Source organism: Jaculus jaculus, chromosome 10 (genome assembly GCF_020740685.1).
Source record: "Jaculus jaculus isolate mJacJac1 chromosome 10, mJacJac1.mat.Y.cur, whole genome shotgun sequence".
Lineage (NCBI taxonomy): Eukaryota > Metazoa > Chordata > Mammalia > Rodentia > Dipodidae > Jaculus > Jaculus jaculus.
Window position 1 is genome coordinate 98,644,763 of NC_059111.1, and position 19,369 is coordinate 98,664,131.

A 19,369-nucleotide genomic window follows, 5' to 3' on the forward strand; every position below is an offset into this window, starting at 1 on the left:
GGAATTGAACACAGGGCCTTGCATATGTTAGCAAATGTCCTCCTTCTCAGACAGGGTGCCTCTATGTAATTAATTCTGGCTGGCCTCACACTTGCCAGCTCCAGACTCAGCCTTGTCCTCCCTACTGCTAGGATTCAAGGTATGCACCACCATGTTCAGCTCCTGAAGAGAATTGTAAACCTTACACAGATTGTTCTAAATATAGACACCAAGTGATTTTTAATAAGCAAAGTATACTCCTACTCAAGTAGTTGCTTATTCTTTAAATCATTTATGGAATTGAGTCTTCTCTATCATAGTCTCAATTACTTACTTGCCTGCTTCCACGACCCCGCCCCCCAGTTAGACAGTTCTACATTCTTCATCAGTAACTCCTACCTCACAGACACTGCCCAGCACAATGAGAGCATCCCCTTTCTGCACACTCAGGCCCCTTGCTGGCACACAGCCATACTCCCTGCGGTGGTTTGATTCAGGTGTCCCGCGTAAACTTAGGAGTTCTGAATGCTAGGTTCCCAGCTGATGAAGATTTGGGAGCTAATACCTCCTGGAGGCTGTGTATTGTTGAGGACAGGCTTATGGGCTTTATAGCCAGTTTTCCCATACCAGTGTTTGGCACACTCTCCTGTTGCTATGGTCCACCTTATGTTGGCCAGGGGGTGATGTCCACCCTCTGCTCATGCCATCATTTTCCCCTGCCATCGTGGAGCTTCACCTTAAGTCCGAAAGCCAAAATAAACCCTTTTTCCTACAAGCGCCTCTTGGTTGGGTGATTTCTGCCAGCAATGTGAACCTGACTGCAACAACAACGCTGGTATGGAGAGTGGCGTTGCTGCTGGACACCTGACTTGTGTGGCTTTGGCCTTTTGGAGCTGATTTTCAAGAGGAATGTGGGAGGATTTACCTTGGCCTAAGGGATGCCTTGCAGTGCTGTAAGTACAGCTTGATAGGTTGTTCTGGTCAGAGTTGAAAGATCTGAACACAGAAAGGGCTATGGACTGTGAGGGTTGGCTTATGAGGGTGAGAAAGAGCTTTGCCTGGACTGGGCTAGAAGCAGTTTGTGTGAGGCTTGCTGTTAAGCCCATGTCCTGAGAAATTGTGCAGGGTTACATTGCATAGAAATGGGCTGGTGTGAGCAGAGGGATATGGCACAGAAATGAAATTTTTGGGCCAAAACAGCTGTTCACTCAGCTGCAACTGAGAGATTACAATCTTTGAAATTGGGTCAGCTGACGTGCACTGGGGCAACAGGAAGAATGTAGACTCTTTTGAAGGGGCCTGAGTGCTCAAGGAGTGTCCTGTTCTTCAAAGTCTGCTTTAAACCCCCCTAGAATAACAAATTGGCACCCTACTTGGTATTGTACAGTGTAAGAAATGCAGGAAAGAGAGGGTCACTGAATTTGCAATGCAGTCTTGTGTTTTGGAAATGGCCATGGGCAGTGTGAAGCAGGTTTGTTGAATGCCTGCATGGAGCCCCCATGAGGCCTTAAGAATGAACAGTGGCTTGCAGTGGAGACCCAGTGGAGATGCCGGGACCAGAAGATGGCTGCCAAAGAGAGCTGCTGGCCCTCAGTGAAGTTTTTCAGGACTCTGAGTAGCCTAGCTGGAGAGGCAGAATTGGAACTCTAGAGACTTGTTGCTGGTTAAATTATTGGACTTGGAGATTTGTCACTGGCTAGAGTTGTTGGACTGGTAACTACAGAGTTTGATGTTTGCCTTGTTTTAAATCTTGTATTGGTTGAATTTTTTTTTTTTTTTTTTTTTTTTTTTTTTTTTTTTTTTTTTTTTTTTGCTATGCCCAGTGCAATCTTTTGCATTGTGAATTTAAATTCTGTGCCATTATGGTTTTGTGGGGATTTTTTTTGGTATTATGGCTCAGTTAAAAGCCCTTGGGTTATGAAAATGTTTGGACATCATTGGGATTTATTAAAAAAATATTGGGACTTTTAAAGTTGGACTGAATTCATGGCACTTTACATCATGAATGGGGGCCAGGAGTGGAATATGGTGGGTTGATTCAGGTGTCCCCTATAAACTTAGCTGTTCTGAATGCTAGGTTCCCAGCTGATGGGGATTTGGGAATTAATGCCTCTTGGAAGGAGTGTATCATTGGGGGCAGGCTTACAGCCAGTTTCCCCACGCCAGTGGTTGGCACACTCTCCTGTTGGAATTGTCCACTTGATGTCGGCCAGGGGGTGATGTCCACCCTCTGCTCATGCCATCATTTCCCCCTGCCATCGTGGAGCTTCCCCTTGAATCTGTAAGCCAAAACAAACCTCTTTTCCCACAAGCTGCTCTTGGTCGGGTGATTTCTGCCAGCAATGCGGACCTGACTGCAACACTCCCTCATTCACATTCACCCTTTCTCTAACCCCAGCTATGGTCCTGAAGCTGCACAGTACCCTCAGGTACCCCCTCCCCCAAATAATCAAATGCCAAAACATGACAATTCGCAAGTCCTATTGAAGGATTCAGGAACCAGATGGACGCCATGACAGGCTTCAGAGTCTTCAGTAGGCCTAAGTTTCTGTTTCCCAGCAAGATCTAAGTTTTTTATCTTCTGGTAAGGATGAGCTTAACAGATACTGGAAACTGATCATGCCATACATTCCTGAAGTCATAAAGTTCAATTCCCCTAGCTCCAGCCCGCCGTCCTTGCCGTAAGGGTAGGCTTAACAGTTAAACCAGTTATGCCTTACATCATGCCATACAGTCCTGAAGTCATGAGACATTCCTGTAGTCACAGATCAGCTCAATTCCCCTAGCTCCAGCCTGCCAACTTTGCCCGCCAAAAGCCTAAGCCAACCAGAAGAGTATACTGTTTAAATAAACCAATCATGTACCCATCCCCTTCTAGGTTCAAATCCCTATAAACACCCTACCCTCCCACTACTCGGGGTTCTTGTACGGATCCACTGTGTTGATGAAGGCAAGAGACCGAGCTTAACCCCGAAATAAAGCTCCTTGCTCTTGCACACGTGTTTGGTTCTCCTTGGTGGTCACTGGGGGTGCCGAGAACTGGGCATAACAATATAAACTTCATAAACTCTGTAAACTTTGAAAGCATTTGAGAGCTTCCACCTCACAAGAGAAGGCAATCTCTTTTAATTTAAAATATTTTGTTAATTTATTTTCAAGAAGAAAGAGAGAGAGAGAGAAAAGAGAGACAGAATGGGCATGCTAGGGCCTCCTGCCACTACAAACTCCAGACATAGATACCACTTTGTGCATCTGACTTTACATGTGCTGGGGAACTGAACCCAGGCCATCAGGCTTTACAAAAGCAAGTACCTTTAAACTTAATCACTGAACCATCTCTCCAGCCCAAGAGCAGATTCTTTTAAGCCTATCCTTGGAAGTACAGGGACAGGGACCTCCCACCCCCCCACACACACACCCCTACACTTGCACTCAAAAGCTATTCCCCATAAAGACCCGACGAGCATCTTGACACACTTACTGCAAATCGGACTTGGCAGTTCTCCTCCCCCAGATAGCAGAGATCTCCTGAGACATTGGTCTCCAGCCACAGGTGCTCCCCATTCACGGCATTCTCCTGCAATAGAAACCACCGACAGCTTCAGTCTTCGCCTCAGGTGACGGGGAAGACTAAAACTTTGTATTTGGGGTCAAGAAGTTTGGTGACTCCGACAAGTTTAAACACTTCTCATTGGCTCCCTCAGAGTAGCTTGAGCTGGCCCAGTGGGAATTCCAGAAATGGGAGAAAGAAAGTGTTTTGGAAACTTTGACCTGTAACCAAGACAGACATGATGTCAATAGCTTCGTTATCCATGGAAGTGCTCATTTATGAAATATTTTCAACACATGAGTGAACATGATTCTAAATAAATTCTTTCAAAGTTTTTCTTAGCCAGGACCCACATGCAAATGTCATGCCGAAATTCAATTAAAATTTGCCTTTCCTTAGCAAACTAAGAAGGCAAGTTGCAGTGTTAAAGTTCTTCAGGTAGGACTGTCTGAAAATGTATTTATACTTCGTGTCTATGGAAGTTGAAGCATAATAGATATCTCTTAATTCCAACTTTTGGCTAATTCAGTAAGGCATCCCACCCAATTAATTCTAATTTTTCAAAACTGAGTAATTTAACTGCTTCTAAAATTATATACTTCTGATGGTGAACAGAGTAGCTATGGTGTATGATGTGAGCAGCAATCCTATTATCCAGAAATGTGCAGTGTTTAATTGGAGAGTGGGGCTAAACACTTGGGCTTTTAAAGTGTGATGGATAAAATTTCATATTCCTTCTTAGAATAAAACCTATCTTGGAGAGGGTAAATTTCTATATTAATTATACATTTTGTTTACTTGCTTAAAAGATGCTCTGAGATATCAAGGAAAGCACTGTATTAGAAAACTAATTATCAAGGAATGAGAGACTAATCCTGTTATGTTTCACAGGGAATTTCATGAGAAGTACATAAACTTAGATGTTTTCCCTTAGTGGAAACAATGGACTGAACTACGGTCCCCCAAAATTTGTATGCTGAGCTCTAACTCCACCATGATGGTATCAGGAAGCAGAGGCCTTTGTAAGTGATGAGGTCCTAAGGGGGAACATTTCACTAGGAGATTAGAGCTCTTCCATGAAGAGATACAAGAGAGATTTCCCCATCTCCACATTCAGGCACCAAGGAAAAGCTACATGAGCTCATGTCAAGAAAGAAATGGCCCTCATAGGAACCTGGTCTACTGGCATCTTCCCCTTGTATTTCCCAGCCTCTAGAACAATGAGAAATTAATGTGTTCTTTAAGCCAGCCAGCCTCTGGTAATTTGTTATAACAGTCTGTACAGAGAACTATGGGTGATGACTTCAGTGAAAGAAATTTGCAGAATAACCACCTCATTTATGTACTTTATATTTATTTATTTATTTATTTATTTATTTATTTGACAGAGAAAGAGGGGAGAGAGGGAGAGAGAGAAATAATGGGCACTCCAGGGCCTCCAGCCACTGCAAATGAACTACAGACATGTGCACCCCCTTGTGCATCTGGCTAACGTGGGTCCTGGGGAATCGAACCTGGGTCCTTTGGCTTTGCATGCAAACGTCTTAGCTGCTAAGCCATCCCTCAAGCCCATAACCACCTCATTTATAATTGCATCTAACATCTGAGACACTTCTCACAAACTGTTTCAGAAGTGTCCATTCCATAGCTCTCTGAATGCCCAGGCTTACCACAGAGAAGCAGAAGTACAGATGAAATGATGCTTCAGAGTAAAATCCTCCAGTGGTTACCCATCTTTAACAATGAATGCAATTTGCAATCCTTCAGATTCAAATAGAATATGTATTGCTTTCACTGGTAATAGTCTCAACTGTTGTCAGGCAAGGATAGCCAAAGGCTGTGCCCTGTGATCTAGAATCTTCACAATACAAGGAAAGTGAGGTAAGCAAAAGCAAGGAGTGAAAGGGTGGGGAAAGTGAGCAAGTATGTTAATATCAAAGGCTCAAGGACATGCTATGCTGGGGCCACGCTATACCTGACTCCAAGTGCCTCGAAACCTTCCCTAAGACAGCTATGTTGGCATGCGCATGCGATCCCAGCACTCAGAAGGCTGAGACAGGAGAACTAAGTTGGAGGACAGCCCGAGACTCTGTTTCAAAATACAAAACAAAGCAAGAATCCCTCACAGGAAAATAGCACTGATAAAAATGGTCAACCACTAGGTCAGAGCACCCAGTTTTTCTGAAAATTTTCTTCCCTCTGACAATGTTCTCTATGGCAAGTCATGTTCAGTGTGCTTATAGAATACCATGGGGCAACTGACCAAACCCCTTCTTACATGACGCTAATGGGCAAAAGTGAAGGACAGACATACTGCTGGACCCTGAACAGTCCCCGAATGATGAGTAATAACACCAAAAAGTCAAATGCAGAAGCATATCTTTGCAAGTAGCCAAAATAAATAATGCTCGCAATCTAAATCATTGCACTTCTGGGAAATTTTCATCCAACTTTAACTTTGATCCAGTTATACAAAACAATCCCTTTTCAACTTGACATTCTTTAATTCTTTCAGTAAGCATATATTCCTCAAACTAGTCCCAGCCCTGAGGTGCTGTGTTATTTCATGGTGGCAAGTCAACTAGAGAAGATGGGAACTAAACATCCCATAATAACAAACACCAAGGAAACCACCACAGTACAATTTCTGCCAGCGACTGTAAGAAATGAAGTGTAAAATTGTTTCAGTGAGCTAAAGGTCAAAAAACCTTTGACATTAACAAGCTAGGCCTGTCAGGAATGAAGCCCCAGGAGTCAGGTAAGGCAGACAGCAGCAAGACTCAGGACGTCAAAAGCTTATAAGCCCCACAACCCTTTAACTTGCCAGGCCGGTAGGCTGACTCCCCTGACCAAATGTTTCCTTGCTAAACTGCATTCCATTTGCAAATTTTCAGAAGCTTAGAAGCCAGTCTTCCTTTAGACGAGCACAGCAAGACCTATAGCTCCCTAGCCACACTCTTAGATGGGAAGCTTACTTAAAAGAGACCGACCTTCGGAAAAGATGGAGGCTTTGTTATATATCCTGCCATTGTCTAGCACACTGGTATTCAAACTGAGTTGTGTATTTTAATGGCCTGGTGGCTTTTTAAAATTAGGTAGGTATCATTTCAGAGAGAGTGTGCCAATTTTTCTGCAGTGAATCCTGGGAGCGAGAATTGCCCAAAGTGCTCAAGATGATTGGAATGTGCTGCAAAGCCTACGGCCTCAGAGATCTCACCCCACCTCTGTCAGCTTCTTAGATAATGGATAAATGAGCTGTGTGTGAGTCAAGATGCATTATACTTGGTACCTCAGGAATCATCCCCAGAGAAGGAGAAGGCAAGAGAAAGAGAAATGTGGCATAGGACAGTCAAGCTGAATTTTGAGAAAAGAGCCATCAATGCACAGTGGCAGGCTCATGGTTAACCACAGAGATCCTGGAGACGATGGGAAGGAACTTGCACAAGCCTCTAAAGAAAGGACAGACCAAAGTAAAATATCTGTGTGCTCAAGCAGTTATGTTCACCTTCAGGAATAGATATCCTAACAAAATCATTCTGATGGGGTTGGGGAGATAGCTCAATTGATCAAGTGCCTGTTGTGTAAGCATGAGGTCTTGAGTTCAATCCCCAGCACCTACATTTAAAAAAAAGGAGGGGAGAGAGAATGTGGACTGGATCCCCATGAAAATTTTATGATATGGAGTACCAAACATTCTTGGGTGGTTACATCTATGGTGTCCAAAAGCAAATACCAACCGAGCACTCAAAATGTGTCTACTACTAACTGAGCTGTGTAGTAAGCAAGTCCAGAGTCTGAAGGGGATGCAGACATGGTCCAATGTCTTCCACATCCATGCTGAGTGACAATATGTGGGATAGGTTTGGTTAAACAACATGCAGTATTGAAAATCGGGTTTTTTTTTCTATTTATTTTCACTATTTTAATATGATTTCCTAGATAACCGTTTGCCCAGTTGGGGAACATTAAAAAACTAGACACTTATTGCAGACATATGAAACTATAGGATTCTGTGACTTCTCCCAGAAGCCAAGCAGGATTAAATTTAAAATGATCTCAATTTCAGAAAACGAAGGAATAATGAGAGTTCGTGGATCATGGTGGATCATCAAACTATTAACTTGGACAACCAAAGACAGACTCTTCACTGATTTACCCTGGGAAGCTTCTCATGCTCTGGGCAGATCTGCTATCTCCGTTAACCTAAGGTTTATGAAATAGGCATCCGAGTGGAGAGCTACGGGAGGCAGCAGAGGCTGCTGGTGATGGCGTCAAACTTGACCAATAACACGGGTTTCCTCTGACTCATACTGAAGGCTGAAATGAGAACACATGCACTAACACCCATGCAAGCAGACAGCACATGGACACACATTCACATGCATGCCCTTTTAACTCCAGGCTATTCTTTCAAGGATTCTAAAGATAAGATGACCTAATTTCTTAACCCAGTTTAAATCAATGCCACATGAAGACGGGCTCCCTAATGCTATCCCTGAACCAAACTATGAAGCAGAATACCACCGTGCTAGGCATGCACCTGCCTGGAAGAGGGGTTTTCAGCATGTCACCAACTAACAAAAGGCAAAGACAGTCTGGACTGAGGAACCAGCGTTGTTTGTTCTGAGCTTCTGCCATCCACAGAGCTCTAGCTGGAAGGATTTGGTCCAGTGGAGCAGAAGACCTAGACTGATCATGGGTATCTGGGGTTAAAAGCAACGGGCCCTTTAAGGACAATCTGGTGGCTTTCCCCCCCCCCACATTGTGCTGGGGTTCACTCGGGAAGTGGGATGGACAAAATGCAACCCTAAAATAGTGGGGACAGAAGAGAGACCCACCTCCTGTGCTCTTGGCCACCATACTAAACACAGAAGAGAGCTGTACGTGCAAATGAAGTCTCCATCACAGGGGAGGCATGTGGCATTTAAGAAGACACACATTTTATGTAGAACCAACACACTTCTAAATGGGCTAACTCACTCCAAACTGAGAACTTGGAATCCAGTCGAGGAGATGAGTTTTGGGTTTTTTATTTATTTTTTCCCCCGTTTTGAGTATCACTTTCTCCCTTTCTAGTCATTTAACTTATTTTCTCCCAAACTGGTTTGGCCAGCATGTGTCCTAATGGGGTCAAAGGAAGCAGTCTCTGCAAGCTGACACTGAGACTCCCCATCAAGAAAAAACATTATGAGTAGTGGGCAGCTACATTGCTTTGCATGATCTAATGCAATGACCTGCATTAGCAAGAAATTTACAAAAAGTTACTTGGCATTAAAAATTAGCATGAGTCTATTTCTTTTGCAAGTGGGCTTTGGAGTTGTGTTTGATAAACCTTCCATGTGCTGGGGATTATCTTAGTGCTCTTCGCTTCCTCTGAGAGGCTCCCTTCTTGCTGACTGAGCAGAAAAGCTATGATCAGTTGATCCCTGGGCATCAGTAACCACAGAGCCCCTAGGCCTGTGCTGTAGTGTGGTGAAGAGAAACCAAGCAGAGGACACAGCCTGTTTGTGCAAGTAGCCTGAGACCTAACTGAGGGCCTCAGATCAGTCAAGCAAAAAATGCTGACTTTCTTCTAAGGTTTCAATGACAATTTGCCATGAGCAGAGATAATGTGAGGGATCCAGGCAAAGAGGGAATAGTACAAACAAAATTGTTTTAATTAAAAGATGAGTATAGGAAAGGAGAGATGGCTTAGGAGTTAAGGCACTTGCCTGTAAAGCCTAAAGACCCAGGTTCAAGTCCCCAGTACCCATGCAAAGCCCAATGCACAAAGTTGCGCATTCATCTGGAGTTTGTTTGTAGTGACTAGAGGCCCTGGTATGCCCATGCTCAATCGCTGTCTCCCTCTTTCCCTCTCTCTCTTTCCTAAATCTCTTTGAAAATAAAAAATAAAGTATTTTTTAAAAAGATGAGCATGAGACTAGAGAGATGGTTCATCAGTTAAAGGTGCCTGTTTGCAGAGCCTAAAGGCCCAGGTTTGATGCCCCAGTACGCAGGTAAAGCCAGATGTGCAAAAGGCCCATGCATCTGGAGTTTGTTTGCAGTAGCAAGAGGCCCTGGCATGCCCATTCTCCCTTTCTCAGTCTCTCTCTTCCTCTCTCAAATAAATAACTTTTTAAGTACAGATTTAATATACAAATTTAACACAATACCAATAAAAATACCAGCGTCATTCTTCACAGAGATTGAAAAAAAATGATCTCAAGATTCACAGGAATGGCAGAAGGCCTCAGATATCCACACACATCCTCAGCAAACAAACCAAACAACACCTCTGTTGGTATCACCATACCCAATCTAAATCTATATTACAAAGCCAAAACCAGCATGGTACTGGAGTAAAAACAGAAACATAGAACAATGGAACAGAAGTGAAGATGGAGACTTTCGGTCAAGTAATTACAGCTGCTTGATCTTTGACAAAGATGCCAATAATGTAGACTAGAGAAAAGACAGCATCCTCAACAAATGGTGTTGGACAAATTGGATGACCATATGTAGAAAAAATGAAATTAGGCCCACTCATTTTTCCATGCACAGAAATCAAGTCCAAATGGATTAAAGCCCTCAATACAAGACCTAAAACTCTTCAACTACTGGAAGAAAAAATAGGGGGCACTGTCCATGACACAAAATACCAGTTGCCCAAGAAACTAAACAAGCACTCAACCAATGGGATCTCATGAAGCTAAGAAGCTTTGGCAGAGACAAACATACCATAATCAGAGCTATACCACTGACAGAAGCCTAATATTTGGAATCTACAAAGAACTCAAAACCAAACAATAAAAAATTCAAACAGCCCACTCCAAAACTGGGGCAGAGAACTAAACAGAGATAATAACAAATGGAAAACAAACACTTAAGAAAATGTTCAACATCCCTTACCATTATGGAAATGCAAATTAAAACAACTATGACATTCCACCTTACCCCAGTAAGGATAGCAAACATTTAAAAATCAAATGGAAACAAATGCTGGTGAGGCTGTGGAGAAATAGGAACACTCATTCACTGTTGGTGGGAATGTAAGCTGGTACAACCACTGTGAAAATCAATATGGAGACTCCTGAAAAGGATGAATTAGCAACAGACCTGCTATTCCCTTACTGGGCATTTACCCTAAAAGCTCAACATCTCAGTTCATAAATTGCTCAACCATGTTTATAGCTGCTCAATTCATAATAGCTAAAAATTGGAATCAACCCAGGTATCCATCACTGAATGTATCAATAGACAAGATGTGGTTTATCTACATGATGGAATTCTACTCAGCAGTAAGAAAAAATGGTACATTGAAATTTGTAGAAACATGGTTGAACTTGGAACAGATCATTCTAAGTGAATTAACACAATCACAGAAAGGCAATCGTCACATGATCTCACTCATCATCTGTGTTTGCTAACCTGGATCAGCTCAAGTTGTTGACATAACTGAATAGCATCTTGAGGCTTGGACAATAGGGAGGGTAAGGCTTGGGGGAAGGGACAGGGTGTGAGGAGACACAAAACTAAACCCAAATTGAACTGGTACCATAGAATCCTATATCCTGGAAGTCAGACTAAAAGGTGGATCTCTCAAGGGGACCTTAGGGGAGCACCTGAATCGAAGGGCTCTGGAGAGAGTGGACAAAACCTAACCTCAAATTTCTCCTGTTTCTCTGACTTTTTATTTTTTCTTTTCCCTTGGCACTGTCCTGTAATTCCCTATACCAGAATGTGGTCTACATCAACAATGAAGCTGTTGATCGGGGAGACCGACCAGATCTCCCAAAACCAGCAAGACATCTGGCTTTATGTGGGCACTGGGAAATCGAACTCAGGCCATCAGGCTTTGCAAGCAAGCACCTTAACCACTGAGCTGTCTCTCCAGCCTGAGGTGGGAGTAAGCCATCTGAATAACCCTAGAAGATGGTCTTGGGCCCACTCGGGTCCCTATGGTTGTGAGGATGAACACTTAGTGGCTGAGCCATCTCTAGATCTGGGAGGTTCTGACCTCAATAAACAGTGTGACTGAGTAAGTTAAGATTGATTATTTTAATCGGTGTAATCCAGAAAACTGGGCTGGGCAATGGGAGATGCGTGGCCACACTGTTTTGTTCCAGAAAGTCAAATGGCAGGGCTGTAGGCAAAGGAAATGGTCAAGCCTCAGAACCCTTCTTACACTTCAAACAGAACAATGAAATTTCTGAATTCCTAAATTGGTTCCTGGAACAGAAGATCAATCTAGCCTAATATAAATGAAATGGCTGAAAAGTGCGTTCAGAGGCAAGATATGGTGGGGCACACCTTTAATCCAAGCACTCAGGAGGCTGAGGTGGGCGGATCATCCATGAGTTCCAGGTCAGCCTGGTCTAGAGTGAGGGACCCTGCTTCAAAAAAAAAAAAAAAGTGCATTCAGTAGAAAGATGCCAGAATTTTAAAAGCAAGAACAAGTGATCTGAAGTCTTAGCAGAAAAAAAGAATGAACCTAAACTATTTTCAGCAATCTCACTTCTTCTGTAGCAAATGGTTCACATGACCAGAGGGAAGCGTATCACCTGGTCAGCACGCTACCTGTGTCCGCTAACACCAGGAGGAGACAAGATGCAGGTTATGCTCAGGGCAGCACCTAGGGCCTGACACAGCAGATCTCTACAGAAGCCCTCAGCAGCATTCCCTCCAGCTTTCTACTTTTTCTCCACTAACAAATATCACAAAGAATTTCTCATGACATAATTTCAACAGTCCACCAAGGCAGGATGCCCACAGTCACAGAGGAGGGGAGAAGGAGGAGGAACAGATGACCGCTACACGCAAACCCAGCCTCAGCTCAGCTCACGCTGGTTCAAACCCGGTTCTGCTCGGCAGCCTCCCACCACTAGCCAAAAATACCATTTTAATGAATATCATAGTACATACCTCTCCACAGGAACCAGAAAAATAATACCTTCTAGCCAAATACTGGCTCAGGCAGCATTTGCTAATAACTATTTCCAACATCAGCTGGAGAGAGCAAGGGTCCTTTCTCACATTCCAGTGACCACCTTCCCCCATGAGTATCTCTTGTTTCAGGAAGCACCATGCTGGGTTTTAGCTTTGGAGCTCCTTCTACCCACTGGATTTGAAGCTTTGTGAAGGGAAGAACTGCATCCCCTTCACCCTGGGGATCCCAAGGAACCCACACAAGTTCTATTTCAGAAGAGGTACTCAATAAATGTTTCATGCATTAACAGATTATCAATTACTTTGTTTCTGAATAAAGAATACTGTTGATGGTTCATATTTAAAAATTAAAAAAAACCTTTCATACTTCCTGTCACAAGTGACCCTCAACAATACCTCTGAGGGCCGCACAATGGAGGAGTCCCAACAGTCCTTATTTGCATGAGGGTGCTGAGTCTACAAGAAATCGCATGACTCACATGCTATCATTCAATGGGCAGAGAAAGGATTTAATGAGTGTTCCTAACCACATGATGCAAACTGTCCCTCACTAGAATTTCACATCTCAAGTAGAACCCTGTTGCTTTGTTCCAGGACAGTGGAACGCCATGAATATGAAGCTAACTTTCTGGGGTACTTTATTTATAAAGCTCTTGTCATTAGTCTATGCACCCGCCTTGGTGATTGAATTATCTGTGAGTTTATACATTTAATTCTCTTTGATTATGTAAACAACTGTATGAATAGCCTCCTAAATACATTGTATGCTCTGTTAGGAGGCAACTAATATTTTCTTTTACAACTTACTGCATATACTATATATTATAGCAAAACTGTATTTTACACTCCACTATGGCTATCTTAAAATAAAGAGAAGCTCCAGGAAATGAAGGAGTCTTCCTGGACAGCAATTCAACATGGCCGTGAGATATTTGAACACTGTCTCTCTAATAGTTTCTCAACCAAGGAAGAAGTTAGATTTCAGTTACAGTCTTTGTGCAGAAATTTCATAAGTGTATGCAAGCTGTGTATGGTAGGTACATGCTTTTAATCTCAGGACTTGGGAGGAGAAGGCAGAACAATCATGAGTTCAAGGCCAGCCTCCACTATCTGGAAAGTTTGAGGCCAGCTAGTCTCCTTAAGACTCTGTCTTAAAATAATGTAAAATAAGAAAAGAATGGTCGTGTGCAGTGGGGAGAAAAGAGACAATATTGTAATAACAATGAGATTAAATCATGACATATATGCTTTTAAACTGTATCTATATCTGATTTTCAACATAGGTACTAAGAATATATGGTGGAGAAATGATGATCTTCTCTCAGTATCAATAGATTTCACTGAGGAATTCAGAACTCTATGCAGAAGAATGAAGTTAGATGACCATCTCTCACCAGTTACCCAAATTAACTCTGAACTGAATAAATTCTTGAGCAGAAGCTGTGACACTATGATTTGACTAGAAGAAAACAAATGCTACAGGATATTGAAATGGACAAACATTTTCTGCAAGGATCCCACAAGTATAAGAAACAAAGGCAAAGACAGATTTCTATAAAACTAAACCACTTATTTTTACAGCAAAGGAATCAAGTAACAGGATAGAGGGACAAACTTTCATATTTTTATTTCAGTATTTCAAACTATAGATCTGACAGGAGGTATATTCAGAATATATAAGGAACTAAAAGTATTCAACAGCAAGCAAACACATACCCCAATTTAAAAACCAGGCCATAGATCTAAACAGACATTTCTCAAAAGAAGATAGATAAATGGCCAACAGAGAAGTGGCAAAAAAAAAAAAAAAAAAAAAAAAAAGGCAAACATTACCAGCTATCATAGAAATACAAATCAAGATTATAATGAGTAAGAATGGTTCTTTATCTTAAGGATAAAAGAGGACAACAGAGATGGCTTAGCCAATGCCTGCAAAGCCAAAGGACCCAGGTTCAATTCCCCAGGACCCACGTAAGCCAGATGTACAAGGCGGCAAATGCATCTGGAGTTTGTTTACAGCAGCTAGAGGTCCTGCCATGCCTATTCTCTCTATCTTCCTCTCTCCCTCTCCCTCTCTCTCTCTCTCTCTCTCAAATAAATAAATAAATATAAAATGACAATAAGTACTTCAGACAAAATGGAGTAAGAAGACCCCTGCACACTGACAACAAGACTGTAAACGAGCATAGCCATTATGAAAGACATTGTGAGGGCTCCTCAAACATTGAAAAGAGAATGGCTGTATGACCTAGTCATCTTATTGCTGGGGATCTATCCAAATGAGGTGAAATCAGCAGGCTGGAAGAGATTTCTGTACTCTAGTGTTCATTGAAGCACTATTCATAATAGCCGAAAATGGAAACAACCTTAAGTGTATACCAACATGGTGTACTGGATAAAGAAACCATGGTCCACACATACAATGGGATGGTATTCAACCATAGAAAAGAATGAAAACGGGCTTAGTGGTTAAGGGCTTGCCTGTGAAGCCTAAGGATGCTGTTTCGAGGCTCCATTTCCCAGGACCCACATTAGCTATATGCACAAGGGGGCACACGCGTCTGGAATTCGTTTGCAGTAGCTGGAAGCCCTGGCGTGCCCATTCTCTCTCTCTCTCTGCCTCTTTTTCTTCTGTATGTTGCTCTCAAATAAATAAGTAAAAATAAAAAATTTTTTAAAAAAAGAATGAAATCCTGTCATTTCCAGCAACGTAGGTGGAAATGGAGAGTTTTGTGTCCAAATAAGTCAGGCACAGAAAGACAAATGTTATGTGATCTTTCTTAGCTATGAGACATTTAAAAGCTTATCATGTATAAATAGTGGAGATTGCCATAGACTATGGATAATAGGAGTTGAGTGGATGAAGGGAAAGGCTGGTCATAGGAATGTAAGTTACAGTTACAAGAAGTTCCTGTATGCTATTTCACAGAAAGCACAGGGCTGTCCGAAGTTAGAACCTTGTTGACGTGACCTCATTTACAAAAGTTCGTGGTTAAGAACTTCCAATCAAGTTACCAAAAACAAACAAACAAAAATCTCATATTTTAAGTGAGTTTACAATTTTTATTTGGGCCACAATCCGGGCTACATGTGGCCTGCGAGGAATAGGTTGGATACCCCTCCTAGAATAGCCACAAATAATGAAAATATACTGTGTTTGCTTTGAAAAAGCTAGATGAAAGGATGTCAAATGTTTTTGCCCTAAATTATAAATGCTTAATTATATATGTTGCCCTTAATTACACTATATATACATATACATGTGATGAAACATCACAAGAGATTCCCCAGTATATGTGATTTTTTTGTCACTGCAAATAAACTTAAATAAAAACATTCCTCTCCCTTCTCCTGCCACTGTCTTCCAAAAGTAGGAAAGGGACGCGAATGATCCCATCTGGTTCACCCCCGAGACAGGGTGGCAGGATTTAAGAACAGCCACCCTCTGCTTGGTATTGTCCCCTTCAGGTCTCCAGGGATGGGGTGAAGCCTTTCAGCCCACAATCAGAGATCTTATCAACCATACACTTGAACACTGAAACCTCTCTGACTTCAGGATGTCTGCCTACAGCTAACATACTAAGCCACTTCTACCAGCCTCACCTCCCTTCAAACAGGAGGGTGTGAAGTGCCTAAAATGCAAATCAAAGTCATCTCTGGTCAGGAGGGAAAAATGGCACCCCAAGAAAGGCAGAGTTGAGGTCAATAGTGTTTCAAACGATCCTTGATGTGCTGCCTTCATCATGACCATGTCCAACTTCATTTAAAGGATCTATGTTCCCTGAGCTTTGGAAATGGGGCTGTGGTTTAGCCGGCTGAAGACCGGTCAGTGGGCTGTATTGAAAATTCTCAACTATGTCGGACTTGAAGCTTCAGGAATATGGACAATGAAAATGAAAAAAAAAAGTTCAGCATGCAACTGAAATTATGAGGTGGACAAAGAAAACGCCGACACGTACACTCCAGTCCAGAGTCGCTCTGGGCTCCTTCGCTGGACCATTCACCACTGGAAGGCTGAGAGGATGTGCAGGAGCCAGATGCTGGAGGCCGGCCCGGGAGATTGCTTTCCTGCAGCAAGAAGAAAATAAATGAATGAATAAATAAATATAAATGAAATGCTAACATCAGAATTTTATACAGCGCACAGTTTCCCACGGGGCAGAAATAACCCCTCACACATCCGAAACTCTTTACAACTGTGTTTTGGAGTACACCTCTGTAAAAATAAAGGATGCTATGTCGCAAAAGACAAGGAGTGTAAAGCAAACACTATTGGGGAAGTAGGGCTTTGGGACCAGAAACTAAAGTGTCAGCCCCTAATCAAGGTGAAGAGCAAAAAACGGAGGCCTCTTGAGTCACAAAACAAAAGATCCAGGGTGGGTAGCTAGAACACAGGAAGAATGTCTTAAGATGCCAGAGATAAACCCGGAGCAAAGCAGACTCCAGAACCTTCTACTGCCCAGCTTAGTGCTCTCCACACTAGCAACAGTGAGTTTCCCTTACTCCAAACAGCATCTTTCCCCTGAGGAGAGCCACTGGCCACCCGGCTAGAAGCTGCAGTACTCCGTGCTACGAAACCAGCATCCATCTAACCATAATTAAGACCCACAGTAAGAAGAAAAACAAAAAGCCAACATACTGGTTGGATTCTACATTTGTTGGGTGGAATACCAAAATTTAGGTCAGGAAGGAAAGAACTAAACAGGAAAGGTTGAACAAGTCAACCCCATCCTTGGCCTGAGGCAAGGAGAATCTCTTTAGCAAAGCAAACAGAACTCCAAGGAACGAAGGAAGGGAGGGAGGAAGGAAGGGGGCTGAGACTGCGGAAAGAATTAAAAACAGTAGCAAGAGGAAGAAAGCAGAGCTCACCTAGGGAGACCTGGGATATAACCGGTAATAAGAAAAAAAGTTCCATTTCTGAACAGCTGCACCAAACGTGTCAGATCAGCATCAAGTGTGCTGACCCGTGGATTGATCAGAAACCCCTGGAAAGGGGACAGGCCTTGCCTCCACAGTAGTATCTAGGAATGGGATGAGCAGCCCCAGAATCAGAGTCACAGGTGGGTCCTGGGACAGTAGCTCCGAGTTCGGATTCGGGCTCCCGGACAGATCCAGGAGGACACACTCACCCAGGTTCCCAAAGCATTTCCTGCTGTGTGCTGCAGAAGTTGTAATCTAACGGCATCTAGACAATCTTTCACTGTGCAATCGGGGAAACGCCTGCTCTCACAACTCCTGAGTACCCTCTTACTGGAAATCTGGTCAGTACAAGGGGAAAGATTTTTATTTTATTTTTCAAAGAAATTGGGAAGAAACCATAGACATCGTTATTTGTAGATGCAATGGTTGTGTATGCAGAAAATGCAAAATTCACAATAAGCTGTGTTAATAACGAGAGGTTTGACACAACAAATTGTGTTGAAAAGAATGTGAACTTAGCTCTCTGGGAGGCATGATGGGCAGGCTGGAAAACAAGACTCAGCAAGACCCATCAAAGCCAGGCTCCGGAGCACAGGGGTAACGGTTTCATTCCAGACTTGGACGTGGCTTCCAGAGGGTCTCTGCAGCTCACCTCAAGGGGCAGGAGCCTCGAACCTGCCGACACCTAAGAGCCCAGATCCTCAGGAGGAAAGAAGGGATGAGGGAAGATACAATGACCTCCCTTCTGGCAAGGCCTCTGCGGGAAAATCCACATGCCCCAGAAAGAAGAAAGGCTCAGAACCAAGGGTTAAAGAACAAGTCACACTCAAAGGGGCAGGTTATCACGCCCATGCAACGACCTAGTCAAATCCCAGGCAGAAATGGAATTTGAGAGGTTAGGCAAGAAGAGCAGTAAGCCCCAGAGCTGAGGGAACGCTGGGAAGAATCTGGAAAAGAATGTGGCCATGTCAGCACCGGTTAATCCCCAAGTGTGTCAGAAAGCTCAGCAAGGGCCTGGCACTGTTTCTCTTTTTCAGTCTCTTGTAGTCCTGCCCAGGAAGTTCCAGAAATAGTGGGCAGGTCTTCGGTAGCTGAAAGTGATCGAATGGAGCTAGCTGGTAGCCTACTTTGAAAATGTGCCTCTAGGCAGCGGGTGAGGAGCCCACTTTATATAATCCCCCAGAATCACTGCAAGTGGGAAAGGCCTTGAGTGAAGTCAGGCCAGTGGCACAGTGTCCGTCTCCTCTGCTCATGTTCTCTGAGGCGGATAATTAACAACATCGACTTAGGCCTGTCATGCTGAACCGTACCCCATTCCACTGCACACTGAGAAAGGAGCAGCAGCCAGGTGTGGAGGCCCAGGCCTGTAAGCCCACCCTGCACTCAGAGACAGTGCAAGAAGCATCCTGAGACAGCAAGTTCAAGGCCACCTATGCTAAACAGCAAGATCAGAAATGGGGGTGGTGGTGGATGTATATATAAATGGCTCTCCAAAGGAGCTAAAGATAGCCCAAGATGAAAAAAGAAAGAGTTGGAGGTAGGGAAATTCCTCGGTGGGAATCCTTCACCTACCAAGAACTCTTCCACCCAAGTAGATGTTCTCTGGTCTTGAAGGGCTCTGTGAATCTGAATTTAAAAAAATAATAATTTTAATAGGGTGCTTTAATTTATGACCATACTATAAACTGGTCTTATTCCCATTAAGTTATCTATTCACTTTTGTCCCCTCTCCCCCACCATTCCCCTGCAGGCCCGCCCTCAGTGGGGGCACCAGTAATCACTGTGGGGTCATGAATGCACCAGTTGAGGTATGTTGGGAGGGCAGTGCCCACAGTACACCTTGCCAATCTGTGGCTCTCATAGTCTTTCTGCTCCCTCTTTTGAAACGTTCCTTGAGCCCTGGAGGGCATGTGAGAAATCTCCTTTTGTGTTGAGCTCTCAGCAGCCTCTTGTTTTATGCTTTGACGCATTTTGAGACTCCTCAGTGTCTACCAC

At 43.2% G+C, this 19,369-nt stretch overlaps 1 protein-coding gene across 1 annotated transcript in view; it reads right to left on the bottom strand.

Annotated features, from left to right (window-relative positions):
• Dgki (diacylglycerol kinase iota) overlaps window positions 1-19,369 on the bottom strand; it is a 499,206-nt gene that overhangs the window by 301,979 nt on the left and 177,858 nt on the right. Inside the window, 2 exon segments of the mRNA XM_045160292.1 lie at window positions 3,461-3,556; window positions 16,414-16,522. Coding sequence (XP_045016227.1) covers window positions 3,461-3,556; window positions 16,414-16,522 — 205 coding nt within the window.